Raw genomic sequence first — 16,149 nt, forward strand, 5'->3', positions numbered from 1 at the left:
AAAAATTTGGTTCTCCAGAACCCTTAGTTAATGAATTATTATGGACACTTGATACTTTCTTAAACTCTTTCTGAAGGAAAACTTCCTTTAAAATACATTTTCCGTATTACTTGCTGCTTTCATAAGGCGAATGTTCTGAGTATAGCTTAGCCCCCTTTTTTGGTGGCTGTTGGCTAAAATGTCATGTTTAGAGCATACTTTTTTATATTATTCTATAGTTTACATGTAGATGAAGTAAAATCTGGGGCTAAATGGTTTCTGATCTCAGTATTGTCCTTAAAACATAATTTCATGAGAGTCCTGGAATATCAGCCTATGTCTTAATGATTTGCCTCCTAATCATAAATTTCATGTGAAGCAGGTATAGTAAAATAATCTAGAATATGCTTGTATGTCTAAGTGCAAAGACTGAAGCAGATTTTTTCCCAAGTGATTGTCTCAATCTCAACGAAAATTATCTTTTTTTATAGCTATTACCACCTTTGACTTCTAAGTTAAGGATGTCTTTTAAACACTATTTGCTGACAACTGCCAGAGCTCTGGTCATATCACTTTCCCTAAAAATGTCCCTGAAAATGATACCACAGTGCTTCTTAGCCTAGAATTCATGCTAAGATAATGACTCAACTTACTTTTCCGTCCTTATTTCTTCCTTTCTTTATCCACCCTGCACTTTATCCAGACTGAACTACTTGTCTTTTTTGTTTATTCTTGAACTTCCCATTTCCATGCCTACAATCCTGCTTTACCCTCTGCCAACACTGCACTTTCCTGCCCCCTCATTGCTGCCTCTCTAACACCTTTTCTTCAAGGCCCAGCTCACATCTCAACTTCTCCCACAAAACCCTTCTCCATATAATTATGTCTTATCTGGTCAGTTACAAATAATGTCTCCCTTCTCTAAACTTATAGGGTGATTATCCATAAGTCTTAATTCCTTGAGAAGGATTCGTCCCTTTCAGGACCTCAAACACTGGCCGGAGAGTAGTAACATAAAGTCTGCTGCTCCCTACTCAGCAGCCACTTCTAGTTCTTGCACTGATGACTCTTGACCACTTTCTTCCCAATTCTTCATTTTCTCCTGGCCTCCCATTGCTCAGCTTCGTGTGAAATTACTGTCCTTGTGCAATTAGCACCGGCCAGAGCTCTCTATGCTTTCCATGAAGCATGCTAAAACAACATAAGGCTGTGTGTATTATATTTATATCTTGAACTATATTTGTTTGCTACTGGTATTCAGAAGTTGTTGCTTTGTAGTCAGTTAGTAGTTAGTTGTACTTAGTCTTTCCTTTTTTTCTTTTCTAGAAGGGAATTTAAAATAATAGGTGCTTCTAGGTAAGAAGACATTGTAGGATATTACTGAGGCTTCTAAAATGCTAGAGTTTAGACAGTGTTTTACATATAATTCATATGATTTAATAATATATGTTTTCATCTTCAGAGAAGAAAATTTATGACTTAAAACAAATCATCTTTACTAAAGATGCATGTTCTTGTGAAAAAATAATTGTAACATCTAGAGCAGGGGTCTAAACCTGGAGTTCATGTATTCATAGGAGGTACAAGATTGAACTTCAGGAAGTCCATGAATCCTTGAAATTATATGCAAAGTGTTGTGTTCATGTGAATATTTTTTTCCTTATTATTATTTTTTTTTTGTGGTATGTGGGCCTCTCACTGCTGTGGCCTCTCCCGTTGTGGAGCACAGGCTCCAGACGCGCAGGCTCAGTGGCCATGGCTCACAGGCCCAGCCGCTCCACAGCATGTGGGATCTTCCTGGGCCAGGGCACGAACCCGTGTCCCCTGCATCAGCAGGCAGACTCTCAACCACTGCGCCACCATGGAAGCCCCTTTCCTTAGTTTTAAGCAGATTTTCACAGGGCTCTGTGATCCACAAAAAGGTTCAGAGAAACTGCCTAATAGCTAATGAAGTCAAATCAAAATTCTAAGAACATTCTATGCATTTATATCAATAAAAGTAGTAAGTTCTTTTAAAAAAAGAATGTTTACATGCACCTACTGAAATTAAAATTTTAGGTACTTTGTCACTATAAGATCAAGTGTTCATGTCTAACATCTTTTTCCCAGGGAATATCTGAAACACAAAGAGAAAGAAAAACATGAGGTGATTAAGAACTTGAAGAATATCAGCAGTGGCAACCTGTGTCCTGTTTTAAAGCACACCATCCCATTTGGAGTTGCTTATCACCATAGTGGTTTAACATGTGATGAAAGGAAGCTCTTGGAGGAGGCCTACTCCTCAGGAGTTCTCTGCCTTTTTACCTGCACATCCACCCTAGCAGCAGGTGTTAACCTACCAGCTCGAAGGTAAGATATAAGTCATTGTTGGCTGGTCTCAAAACTTTCCATTTCCTAGCTTGCCAACAGTTTTTGTTGTTTTATTCTTTCTCAGTAGTGGGTGAGAATTTATCAAACGTTTTTTTCAGCATTTGCTGAGTTGATTGTTTGGTTTATTTACTTTAATATTTTAATGAAAAATAACACTAGTAGATTTCTTGCTGATAGAATTCCTTCTTTCTTTGTTACTCTCCCTATCTGGTTTTGATGTTATGGTTTATTATCCTGGTTGTGTAGAAACAGTTGGCAAGCTTTTGACCATTTTTTATGATCTGAAAGAGTTTATTTAACAGAGATTTCCTTGAAACTTTAGAGAACTCATCCATAAAGAGTTTTGAGTCGAATATCTTTTTTTAAAGAGTAGATCCTTGATTATCTTTTTGGTTATTACCAGTATAATTGATTTCTACTTTTTGTCATTTGTGACATTTTTTCAAATAAATGGTCAGTTTTTATAAATCATCCATGAGATTTAAAAAATATGAATTTTCTGTTGGGTATGTAGTTTCACATAGCTCAATATATAACAGTTATTAGTCATCAGCTCCTCCTTTTTCTTTATGATTCTTTGATTTGTCAATTTCATAGTCTCCCACTGTAATTATGGAGTTGTCAACTTCTCCTTTTTACATTTTTAAAAGATCTTGCTTTGTATTTCAAAACTAGGTATATAAAGGTTTACTGCAAATATCTTATTGCTGAATTATACCTTTTATGAATAGAGTACATCCTTGTTTTCCTCATTTAGTGATTTTATTTTGAATACTGGGAGTACATTTTTTGCCAAGTATATTTTTTTCTATTCTTTTATTTTCAAACTCTGTCACTGGTTAAGTTTTCTGTTTTTTCAGACAATTGTTGAAATAAAAAAGGAAGTTATGTATCCTATTTCTCTTATTTCAATGGTTATTTAAATTTTTTAACAGTTGTAAAACTGTTAAAAAATGCAACTGTGTTTTTCTGTCATTTTAGAATTAATCAATAACTATATCCTCTGCTGAACATAACAAGAGCCTTAGCATTTGTGTATTTTTCTACACTGCCTCATGTATTGTTGCAGTTACCTGGAATTTTAGTTATAGACTTTAAATTTTCTTTCATCTTATAATCAATAGTTATTTAAACTTACCTGTAAATTATACTTTTTTTTTTTTTTTTTTTTGCCTACCACTGCCTCTTGTGTCTCACATCTTCCTTCTATGATCCATTTATTTTGCCATCCTTGGGTAATTATTTTATAAATGCTGAATTGGGAGTAAAAATTTTTGAATCTTTGCGTAGCTGAAGATGTCTTTATTTTAGCCTCACACTTGAACACCTTGCTAGGAACAGAATTCTAGGTTCAGTTTTTTTTCTTTGGGGCCCTTGTAGTATTCTTCCATTGCTTTTAGGAGCTAGTGTTGGTCATTTTTGTTTTTGCATAGGCTTGCTGTTTTTCCCTTTCCAGAAGCTTTTAGACTTTTCTCTTTAACCTTAACATTTCGTCGTCGTGTATAATAATAATTACAGTTATTACACGCCCTCACTCATGTCGTAACAGCTTTACATGCATTGACTTAATAGATCCTCACAACAGCTCTGTGAGGAAGGTCATATTTTATTATCCACATTTTATAGAAGGGAAAACTGAGGCACTGAATAATGAAGTAATTTACCCAACTTCACGGCCAACAAATGAGTTTCAAAGCCAAGGTTTGAAACTCAAGAAACTGAGAAATCTAATTCTGCAATCCTAACTCTCCCAGTTTAGCTACTTCTTATTCATAGGGCTTAGCCCTTTGGTACATGCTTTCAATCTAAAGTTTTATGCCTTTCTTCATCTTAGAGTAATTTTTTTTCAGTTATTTTATTATTTTTTTTCTTCTGTTATCTCTGTTCTCTGCTTTTGTAACTTCAGTTAGACAGCTGAAGCCTCTTAAATTGAGCTTTCATCTCTTAATTGTTCTTACACATTTTTCAATCTATATGAGCTATGTGATTTCTTCACCTTTACTTTCTATATAACAAAATCAGTTTTTAACTGTATTCCATTAACTGTTTCATTCATTATTCAGTTCTATTAAATTGTTTAAATTAATTAATTTTTTTAATTTCTAAGAACTCTCTTTTATTGTCCTTTCTTTATAACAGTCTGCTCTCATAGTGTGAATACAATACCCTTTAGAATTTTCTGTGGATACTAATTAGAATTTTTTAAAGTTCTTTTCTGTTCTGCATATTATCTGCTTCTGTCAGACATTTTTTCTGTATGTTCTCATTGTTTTTCTTTATGTCATTAGTTTTCTTCATGTACTTGGTAATCTTGGCTGTCCATTGAGATTTATAAATAAAGAAGTAGGCTGATTGTTTTAGGTAAATGACAGGTTTTCTCTCACCTTTGAATAGGAAAGCTGGCTACAAACTTCTGTATATGTGAACAGGATTGAAATCACCATGTTTGTAGGTCAAAATCAGTTGAAATCTACAATTTTATGTTTACAGTATTATAAGCTCATAAATGAATATGCATATGTTGGTGGTCCATGGTCAGATTTTTCATTTATGGAGTATCAAATCAAAACTATTTTGAGATTATTGCTCTAGTGGATTGACCATATGTTTTAAAACTAAGCAGACTTAAGTTCAAGTTATGGTTCTGGTAATTACTAATTTTGTGAGTTTCGCTAAATGACTTAACAGGTATATATATGCTTTAGTTAGCTCCTTTGTAAATAAGTAAGTAAGAATATTATCACCAGGAGTTTTGTAAGATTACAAATAATGTACGTAAAGAGCCTAGAACATCATAGATTCTTGGTAAACAGTAGTTGCCTATTATTTTGAGTTAATATGTTACTAAATTTAATATCACATAAATATAATGAAAACTTTAAAAAATAGATGCTATTGCTATAGATGGAGTACCACTTTTAATTAATTTTATCAATTCCATAGAGTTATTTTAAGAGCCCCCTATGTTGCTAAAGAATTTTTAAAGAGGAATCAATATAAACAGATGATTGGCAGGGCTGGCCGTGCTGGAATAGATTCTACTGGGGAGAGTATTCTTATATTGCAAGAAAAAGACAAGCAACAGGTAATAATCTGGTGGATGGTTGGTCCATTTTGTTGTCTTTTCTTGGACTTTGGTCTAGCCCTTTTATGAGACTGTCTTTTAAAACTTAATTATTAATATTCCTTTAAATAATGTTTCCTTCTCTCCCATGGTTAAGAATTAGAAAGAGTAGTTCAAATACTTTTGTATTTCAGGCAAACAATGAAAAGTATTTTCCTTATTTATCTTCTTCCATTTTCATGAGAACACCCGCTAAATTCTTATTTTTTTTATCTCCCCCAGCCTTCACACAATCTATGCAAAATATAAAATTTATATGGAACACCATTTATTTTTTATAGTAATGCAAAACAAATTTATTTTTTATAATAACGCTTTAACTCTTATAGGTATTGGAGTTAATAAGCAGACCATTGGAAAACTGTTATAGCCAACTTGTTCAAGAATTCACCAAGGGAATCCAAACTTTGTTTCTCTCTTTGATTGGTTTGAAGGTATTTTTTAATATTTTTATATCTTATTGCTATTACCTGAGATAATGGAAGTTAAAAAGTTTTGAAAACTACAAAGTATGAAAAAATGTTAACTTCTAATCTAATGTGGAAAAGAACAGTCTGTGACATGATAAATCTGAGTCTGGATTTATATGTGCATTTTTAATCCTTTGAATTACAAAGAATGTGAAAAATCAACAAATCATAACTGGGCATCCATTACAAGTAAGAAACTTTGGTGGATACTATGGGGGATAGAAGGAGCTCTAAAGGCATGGGTCCTGATGTGGGATAGTCCAGCATCTCTGCCATTGTTAAGAATAAGGTTCATTGTAGTCCTATGACCATAAACATTTGTCAGATCAGTATAGCCTTTATCAGGCAGAAAATTAAAAAAAAAAGAAAACTTGGGTGGGTCATAATGGGAAAACACTCTTTTTTTCCTAAGATTAGAAATTGGCGCTCTTTTTTAGGATATCTCTTGAGCTAAACCTTTTTTTTAGGGTTATCCTTAAGTAAATTTTAACTTTGTGCCCAAATCACTCAGCCCGAAAGTGGCAAAGCCAGGGTTTGAATTCAGCTTTCTCTAACAATAAAACCAATGTTCTTAACCTATCATGCAGTCTCTCTTCATCAACCTGAATGGTTTAAGTGAAAATCCAAAATTTAATTGACAAATGAAAGATATCATGAGACAGGTTTTGATTACCTTGCAGATGAATGGTGTAATATTGCAGTATCCTCTGGCCATTTACAAGAGTGAAAGCCTACAAGAAAGAAAAGGAATTAATGCTGGGTATTGAAGGAGATAGAGGTTTTAGATAAGCAGAGGGAAGGAATGAGCCATTCCAGGTACTTAAAAATAGAATAAAAGATGAGAAACTTTAAGGTGATGTGGGATTAACAGTCAATAGATATTATAGCTGTAGAGTAGGGCTGAAGATACCAAAGAGTAGAAGTTTGGATGGAAAAAGTTGGGGCAGAGTGTGTGCTGTAGATTGGGGAAGACAGGAGAGAGTGCTTAAATAGTAGACTCAAGAGTTGTGACACAGTCACTCATAAGTGGAGAAACAGTCAAAGTGTTCTGTGGTCGTTTTGAGCAAGGGCTCTGATATCGCACATATCTGTGTCTGGGTCACAGCTCTGTCTCTCGGTATCCCGTGTAAATTACTAACTCTCTCTTAAACCTCACTCAGTTGCCTTATCTGTAAAATGGGAATAATAGTATGCAGAAGTATTGCAAGGCTAGTTTGGAAGCAACTGGAGTAATCCACGTATAAGGTAATAAAGACCTGCAATTGGAGGGTTGCCAAGGAATTAATAAAGAATGGAAAAAGATCATGAAGATCATTGAGTCTTATTACATTTATATATTGAATAAGGTAACAGAGAATTCGTGATTAGTTTAAGGTCATTCAGTGTGTTCCGTTTAGATGAGATTATAATTCAGGTTCCTGCCTTGCTGGCCTGTACTCTTTCCAGTATGCCATTGTGTATGCGGAACATTCACTAAGTGCACTTGAAAACTTACCAAACTAGGCCATATTCTGGGCCATAAAATAAATTTAAAGGAGTGAAATCATATAAAGAATGATATCTAATGACAACAAAATTATAGTATACATCAATAATAGAAAGGTAGGGATTTCTCTGGTGGTCCAGTGGTTAAAAATCCACCTTCCAGTGCAAGGGACGCTGGTTTGATCCCTGGTCGGGAAACTAAGATCCCACATGCCTCAGGGCAGCTAAGCCCTCGCGCTGCAACTGAGACCCGATGCAGCCAAATAAATAAATATTTTTTAAAAAATAAATAATAGAAAGGTATCAGGAAAATACCCAAATATTTGGAAATTAAACAGCATACTTTTATGGTCAAAGTAGAAATCACAAGGGAAATTAGAAAATATCTTGAATGAAGATGAAAACAGATATATCAAAATTAGTGGCAGGCAGCTAAAGAAGTGCTTAAGGGGACATTTATAGCTTTAAATGCTTATTAAAATTCAAGGAAGATCCAAAGTCAGTGATCTGAGTTTCACCTTAGGAAGCTAAAACAAAACAAAACAAAAAGTCCCAAAGTAAGTAGAAGGAAGGAAATGATAACAGATAAAAGCAGAAATCGATGACAAAAAATAGACAAACGAGAAAAAATTAATGAAACCATAAGCTAGTTCTTTGAAAAGACCAGTAAGATTGTTGATTGAATTGATCAGAAGGGAAAGAGAGTACGCATAAATTACCAATATCAGGAATGAAAGGAAGGTCATCACAGGATACCCCAGAGATAGTAAAGGTAGTAAGGAATTACCCTTGAATAGCTGTATCCTTGAATACTGAAAAATGAATTTAACAACTTGGATGAAATGGGGGAAATTCTTTTTTTTTTAATTTACTTATTGTATTTATTTATTTTTGGCTGTGTTGGGTCTTCGTTGCTGTGCGTGGGCTTTCTCTAGTTGCAGCGAGCAGGGGCTACTCTTCATTGAGGTGCGCAGGCTTCTCATTGCTGTGGCTTCTCTTGTGGAGCACGGGCTCTAGGCACGCATGCTTCAGTATTTGTGGCATGTGGGTTCAGTAGTTGTGGCTCGTGGGCTCTAGAGCACAGGCTCAGTAGTTGTGGCACACGGGCTTAGTTGCTCTTTGGCATGTGGGATCTTCCCAGAACCAGGGCTTGAACCCATGTCCCCTGCATTGGCAGGCAGATTCTTAACCACTGCGCCACCAGGGAAGTCCAGTGGGGAAAATTCCTGAAAGACACAATTCCGGAAATTGACTGAAGAAATAAAAAATCTGAATAGTCCTATATTTATTAAAGAAATTGAATTTATAATTTAGAACTTTCCCACAAAGAAAACTGTAGGCCCAACTGACTTCACTGGTGAGTTCTAACAAACATTTAAAGGAGAAATAATATCAGTCATACACACATTCTTTCAGAAAGTAGAGGAAGATGGAACACTGCTCATCTCATCTTATGAGACCAGCATTATGAGACCAGACAAAGATATTACAAGAAGAGAAAACTACAAGCCAATGTCTGTGGGAAACATACATATAAAAACCCATATCAAAGTACTAGTAATACAACAATACATCATTAGAACAATATACCATGATCAATCAGAATTTATTCCAATAATGCAAAGTTGGTTTAACATTCAAAGTTCATCACTATATTCATAATTATCCATTTGACAGAACTCAACACTCATTCATGATAAAAGCTCAACATACTAGGAGTAGAAAAGAACTTCTTCAATCTGATAAAGGTTGTTTATTTTATTTTATTTTATTTTTTTACAAATTTATTGGAGTATAATTGCTTCACAATGGTGTGTTAGTTTCTGCTTTATAACAAAGTGAATCAGTTATACGTATACATATGTTCCCATATCCCTTACCTCTTGCATCTCCCTCTGTCCCACCCTCCCTATCCCACCCCTCCAGGCACTCACAAAGCACTGATCTGAACTCCCTGTGCTCTGCAGCTGCTTCTCACTAGCTATCTACCTTACGTTTGGTAGTGTATATATGTCCATGCCTCTCTCTTGCTTTTTCACAGCTTACCCTTCCCCCTCCCCATATCCTCAACTCCATTCTCAACTAGGTCTGTGTCTTTATTCCTGTTTTACCCCTAGGTTCTTCATGACATTTTTTTTCTTAAATTCCATATATATGTGTTAGCTTACGGTATTTGTCTTTCTCTTTCTGACTTACTTCACTCTGTATGACAGACTCTAGGTCTATCCACCTCATTACAAATAACTCAATTTTGTTTCTTTTTATGGCTGAGTAATATTCCATTGTATATATGTGCCACATCTTCTTTATCCATTCATCCGGTGATGGACATTTAGGTTGTTTCCATCTCTGGGCTATTGTAAATAGAGCTACAGTGAACATTTTGGTACATGACTCTTTCTGAATTATGGTTTTCTCAGGATATATGCCCAGTAGTGGGATTGCTGGGTCATATGGTAGTTCTATTTGTAGTTTTTTTTTTTTTTTTTTTGCTGTACGCGGGCCTCTCACTGTTGTGGCCCTGCCCGTTGCGGAGCACAGGCTCCGGACGTGCAGGTTCAGCGCCCGTGGCTCATGGATCCAGCTGCTCCGCGGCATGTGGGATCTTCCCGGACCGGGGCACGAACCTGTGTCCCCTGCATTGGCAGGCGGACTCTCAACCACTGCACCACCAGGGAAGCCCCTATTTGTAGTTTTTTAAGGAATCTCCATACCGTTCTCCATAGTGGCTGTAACAGTTCACATTCCCACTAGCAGTGCAAGAGTGTTCCCTTTTCTCCACACCCTCTCCAGCATTTATTGTTTCTAGATTTCTTGATGATGGCCATTCTGACTGGTGTGAGATATCTCATTGTAGTTTTGATTTGCATTGCTCTAATGAATAATGATGTTGAGCATTCTTTCATATGTTTGTTGGCAGTCTGTATATCTTCTTTGGAGAAATGTCTATTTAGGTCTTCTGCCCATTTTTGGATTGGGTTGTTTGTTTTTTTGTTATTGAGCTGCATGGACTGCTTATAAATTTTGGAGATTAATCCTTTGTCAGTTGCTTCATTTGCAAATATTTTCTCCCATTCTGAGGGTTGTCTTTTAGTCGTGTTTATGGTTTCCTTTGCTGTGCAAAAGCTTTCAAGTTTCATTAGGTCCTGTTTGTTTATTTTTGTTTTTATTTCCATTTCTCTAGGACGTGGGTCAAAAAGGATCTTGCTGTGATTTATGTCATAGAGTGTTCTGCCTATGTTTTCCTCTAGGAGTTTGATAGTTTCTGGCGTTACATTTAGGTCTTTAATCCATTTTGAGCTTATTTTTGTGTATGGTGTTAGGGAATGATCTAATCTCATACTTTTACATGTCCCTGTCCAGTTTTCCCAACACCACTTATTGAAGAGGCTGTCCTTTCTCCACTGTACATTCCTGCCTGCTTTATCAAAGATAAGGTGACCATATGTGCGTGGATTTATCTATGGGCTTTCTATCCTGTTCCATTGATCTATCTTTCTGTTTTTGTGCCACTACCATACTGTCTTGATTACTGTAGCTTTGTAGTATAGTCTGAAGTCAGGGAGCCTGATTCCTCCAGCTCCTTTTTTTGTTCTCAATATTGCTTTGGCTATTCAGGGTCTTTTGTGTCTCCATACAAATTGTGAAATTCTTTGTTCTAGTTCTGTGAAAAATGCCGGTGGCAGTCTGATAGGGATTGCATTGAATCTGTAGATTGCTTTGGATAGTAGAGTCATTTTCAGAATGTTGATTCTTCCAATCCAAGAACATGGTATATCTCTCCATCTATTTGTATCATCTTTAACTTCTTTCATCAGTGTCATATAATTTTCTGCATACAGGTCTTTTGTCTCCTTAGGTAGGTTTATTCCTAGATATTTTATTCTTTTTGTAGCAATGGTAAATGGGAATGTTTTCTTGATTTCACTTTCAGATTTTTCATCATTAGTATATAGGAATGCCAGAGATTTCTGTGCATTAATTTTGTATCCTGCTACTTTACCGAATTCATTGATTAGCTCTTGTAGTTTTCTGGTAGCATCTTTAGGATTCTCTATGTATAGTATCATGTCATCTGCAAACAGTGACAACTTTACTTCTTCTTTTCCAATTTGGATTCCTTTTATTTCCTTTTCTTCTCTGATTGCTGTGGCTAAAACTTCAAACACTATGTTGAATAAGTGGTGAGAGTGGGCAGCCTTGTCTTGTTCCTGATCATAGTGGAAATGGTTTCAGTTTTTCACCATTGAGGATGATGTTGGCTGTGGGTTTGTCATATATGGCCTTTATTATGTTGAGGAAAGTTCCCTCTATGCCTACTTTCTGCAGGGTTTTTATCATAAATGGGTGTTGAATTTTGTCAAAAGCTTTCTCTGCATCTATTGAGATGATCATATGGTTTTTCTCCTTCAATTTGTTAATATGGTGTATCACGTTGATTGATTTGCATATATTGAAGAATCCTTGCATTCCTGGAATAAACCCCACTTGATCATGTTGTATGATCCTTTTAATGTGCTGTTGGATTCTGTTTGCTAGTATTTTGTTGAGGATTTTTGCATCTATGTTCATCAGTGTCATTGGCCTGTAGTTTTCTTTCTTTGTGACATCCTCATCTGGTTTTTGTATCAAGGTGATGGTGGCCTCGTAGAATGAGTTTGGGAGTGTTCCTCCCTCTCCTATATTTTGGAAGAGTTTGAGAAGGATGGGTGTTAGCTCTTCTCTAAATGTGATAGAATTCGCCTGTGAAGCCATCTGGTCCTGGGCTTTTGTTTGTTGGAAGATTTTTAATCACAGTTTCAATTTCAGTGCTTGTGATTGGCCTGTTCATATTTTCTATTTCTTCCTGATTCAGTCTTGGCAGGTTGTGCATTTCTAAGAATTTGTCCATTTCTTCCAGGTTGTCCATTTTATTGGCATAGAGTTGCTTGTAATCTCTCATGATCTTTTGTATTTCTGCAGTGTCAGTTGTTACTTCTCCTTTTTCATTTCTAATTCTATTGATTTCAGTCTTCTCCCCTTTTTTTTTTTTTTTTGATGAGTCTGGCTAATGGTTTATCAATTTTGTTTACCTTCTCAAGAACCAGCTTTTAGTTTCATTGATCTTTGCTATCGTTTCCTTCATTTCTTTTTCATTTATTTCTGACCTGATTTTTATGATTTCTTTCCTTCTGCTAACTTTGGGGTATTTTTGTTCTTCTTTCTCTAATTGCCTTAGGTGCAAGGTCAGGTTGTTTACTCGAGATGTTTCCTGTTTCTTAAAGGGGGATTGTATTGCTATAAACTTCCCTCTTAGAACTGCTTTTGCTGCATCCCATAGGTTTTGGGTCATCATGTCTCCATTGTCATTTGTTTCTAGGTATTTTTTTATTTCCTCTTTGATTTCTTCAGTGATCACTTCATTATTAAGTAGTGTATTGTGTAGCCTCCATGTGTTTGTATTTTTTACAGATCTTTTCCTGTAATTGATGTCTAGTCTCATAGCATTGTGGTCGGAAAAGATACTTGATACAATTTCAATTGTCTTAAATTTACCAAGGCTTGATTTGTGACCCAAGATATGATCTATCCTGGGGAATATTCCATGAGCACTTGAGAAAAGTGTGTATTCTGTTGTTTTTGGATGGAATGTCCTATAAATATCAATTAAGTCCATCGTGTTTAATGTATCATTTAAAGCTTGTGTTTCCTTATTTATTTTCATTTTGGAGGATCTGTCCTTTGGTGAAAGTGGGGTGTTAAAGTCCCCTACTATGAATGTGTTACTGTCGATTTCCCCTTTTATGGCTGTTAGTATTTGCCTTATGTACTGAGGTGCTCCCATGTTGGGTGCATGAATATTTACAATTGTTATATCTTCTTCTTGGCTCGATCTCTTGATCATTATGTAGTGTCCTTCTTTGTCTCTTCTAATAGTCTTTATTTTAAAGTCTATTTTGTCTGATATGAGAATTGCTACTCCAGCTTTCTTTTGGTTTCCATTTGCATGGAATACCTTTTTCCATCCCCTTACTTTCAGTCTGTATGTGTCTCTAGGTCTGAAGTGGGTCTCTTGTAGACAGCATATATATGGGTCTTGTTTTTGTATCTATTCAGCCAATCTGTGTCTTTTGGTGGGAGCATTTAGTCCATTTACATTTAAGGTAATTATCGATATGTATGTTCCTATTCCCATTTTCTTAATTGTTTTGGGTTCGTTATTGTAGGTCTTTTCCTTCTGCTGTGTTTCTTGCCTAGAGAAGTTCCTTTAGTATTTGTTGTAAAGCTGGTTTGGTGGTGCTGAACTCTCTCAGCTTTTGCTTGTCTGTAAAGGTTTTAATTTCTCCATCAAATCTGAATGAGATCCTTGCTGGGTACAGTAATCTTAGTTGCAGGTTTTTCTCCTTCATCACTTTAAATATGTCCTGCCAGTCCCTTCTGGCTTGCAGAGTTTCTCCTGAAAGATCAGCTGTTAACCTGATGGGGATTCCCTTGTGTGTTATTTGTTGTTTTTTCCTTGCTGCTTTTAATATGTTTTCTTTGTATTTAATTTTTGACAGTTTGATTAATATTTGTCCTGGCGTATTTCTCTTTGGGCTTATTCTGTATGGGACCCTCTGTGCCTCCTGGACTTGATTTACTATTTCCTTTCCCATATTGGAGAAGTTTTCAACTGTAATCTCTTCAAATATTTTCTCAGTCCCTTTCTTTTTCTCTTCTTTTTCTGGAACCCCTATAATTCGAATGTTGGTGCGTTTAATGTTGTCCCAGTGGTCTCTGAGACTGTCCTCAGCTCTTTTCATTCTTTTCTCTTTATTCTGCTCTGCAGTAGTTATATCCACTATTTTATCTTCCACATCACTTATCCATTCTTCTGCCTCAGTTATTCTGCTATTGATCCCATCTAGAGTATTTTTCATTTCATTTATTGTGTTGTTCATCGTTGCTTGTTTCATCTTTAGTTCTTCTAGGTCCTTGTTAAATGTTTCTTACATTTTCTCTATTCTATTTCCAAGATTTTGGATCATCTTTACTATCATTATTCTGAATTCTTTTTCAGTTAGACTGCCTATTTCCTTTTCATTTGTTAGGTCTGGTGGGTTTTTATCTTGCTCCCTCACCTGCTGTGTGTTTTTCTGTCTTCTCATTTTGCTTATCTTACTGTGTTTGGGGTCTCCTTTTTGCAGGCTGCAGGTTCGTCGTTCCCGTTGTTTTTGGTGTCTGTCCCCAGTGGCTAACGTTGGTACAGTGGATTGTGTAATCTTCCTGGTGGAGGGGACTAGTGCCTGTGTTCTGGTGGATGAGGCTGGATCTTGTCTTTCTGCTGAGCAGGTTCACGTCTGGTGGTGTGTTTTGGGGTGTCTGTGGACTTACTATGATTTTAGGCAGCCTCTCTGCTAATGGGTGGGGTTGTGTTCCTGTCTTGGTAGTTGTTTGGCATAGGGTGTCCAGCACTGTAGCTTGCTGGTCGTTGAGTGAAGCTGGGTGCTGGTGTTGAGATGGAGATCTCTGGGAGATTTTCACCGTTTGATATTATGTGGAGCTGGGTGGTCTCTTGTGGACCAGTGTCCTGAAGTTGGCTCTCCCACCTCAGAGGCACAGCACTGACTCCTGGCTGCAGCACCAAGAGCCTTTCATCCACATGGCTCAGAATAAAAAGGAGAAAAAGTAGAAAGAGAAGGAGAAGGGGAAGGGGGACGGGGAGGGGTAGGGGGAAAGAAAGAAAGAAAGAAAGGAAGGAAGAAAGAAAGAAGGGGTAAGGAGGGATGGAGAGAGGGAGGAAGGAGACAAATAAGGAGGGAAGGCAGGAAAAAAGAAAGAAAGAAGATAAAGTAAAGTATGATAAAATATAATAAAGTTATTAAAATAAAAAGTAATTATTAAGGAAAAAAACGGACGGATAGAACCTTGGGACAAATGGTGGAAGCAAAGCTATACAGACAAAATCTCACACAGAAGCATACACATACACACTCACAAAAAGAGGAAAAGGGGAAAAAATCATAAATCTTGCTCTCAAAGTTCTTCACCTCCTCAATTTGGGATTATTCGTTGTCTAAAGGAGCGAAGGAAGGAAAGAAAGAAAGAATATAAAGTAAAATAAAATAAAGTAAGATAAAATAAAGTTATTAAAATAAAAAATAATTATTAAGGAAAAAAAAATTTTTAAAAATAACGGATGGATAGAACCCTAGGACAAATGGTGGAAGCAAAGCTGTACTGACAAATCTTTCACAGAAGCATACACATACACACTCACAAAAAGAAGAAAAGGGGAAAAAATCATAAATCTTGCTCTCAAAATCCACCTCCTCAATTTGGGATGATTCGTTGTCTATTCATGTATTCCACAGATGCAGGGTACATCAAGTTGATTGTGGAGCTTTAATCCGCTGCTTCTGAGGCTGCTGGGAGAGATTTCCCTTTCTCTTCTTTGTGCTCACAGCTCCTGGGTCTCAGCTTTGGATTTGGCCCCACCTCTGCGTGTAGGTCACCAGAGGGCGTCTGTTCTTCGCTCAGACAGGACGGGGCTAAAGGAGCAGCCGCTTCGGGGACTCTGGCTCACTCAGGCCAGGGGGAGGGAGGGATACGGAGTGCAGGGCGAGCCTGCGGCAGCAGAGGCCGGCGTGATGTTGCACCAGCCCGAGGCGCGCCATGCGCTCTCCCAGGGAAGCCGTCCCTGGATCCCAGTACCTTTCAGTGGTGGGCTGCACAGCCTCCCCGGAAGGGGGGCGTGGACAG

The 16,149-nt window shown here is 36.8% G+C and overlaps 1 protein-coding gene across 3 annotated transcripts in view; it reads left to right on the forward strand.

The window, feature by feature from the left end:
* HELQ (helicase, POLQ like) overlaps nucleotides 1-16,149 on the forward strand; it is a gene marked incomplete at its 5' end in the record, with an annotated part of 48,578 nt that overhangs the window by 13,236 nt on the left and 19,193 nt on the right. For all 3 annotated transcript variants that reach the window (XM_079698295.1, XM_079698296.1, XM_079698297.1), the window contains 3 exons: nucleotides 2,089-2,328; nucleotides 5,293-5,434; nucleotides 5,803-5,907. In XM_079698295.1, the coding sequence (XP_079554421.1) occupies nucleotides 2,089-2,328; nucleotides 5,293-5,434; nucleotides 5,803-5,907 (487 nt within the window). The remainder of the gene's footprint in view (nucleotides 1-2,088; nucleotides 2,329-5,292; nucleotides 5,435-5,802; nucleotides 5,908-16,149) is intronic.

The sequence above is a fragment of the Hyperoodon ampullatus genome (genome assembly GCF_949752795.1).
Source record: "Hyperoodon ampullatus genome assembly, chromosome: 1".
In the NCBI taxonomy this organism is placed as follows: Eukaryota; Metazoa; Chordata; class Mammalia; order Artiodactyla; family Ziphiidae; genus Hyperoodon; species Hyperoodon ampullatus.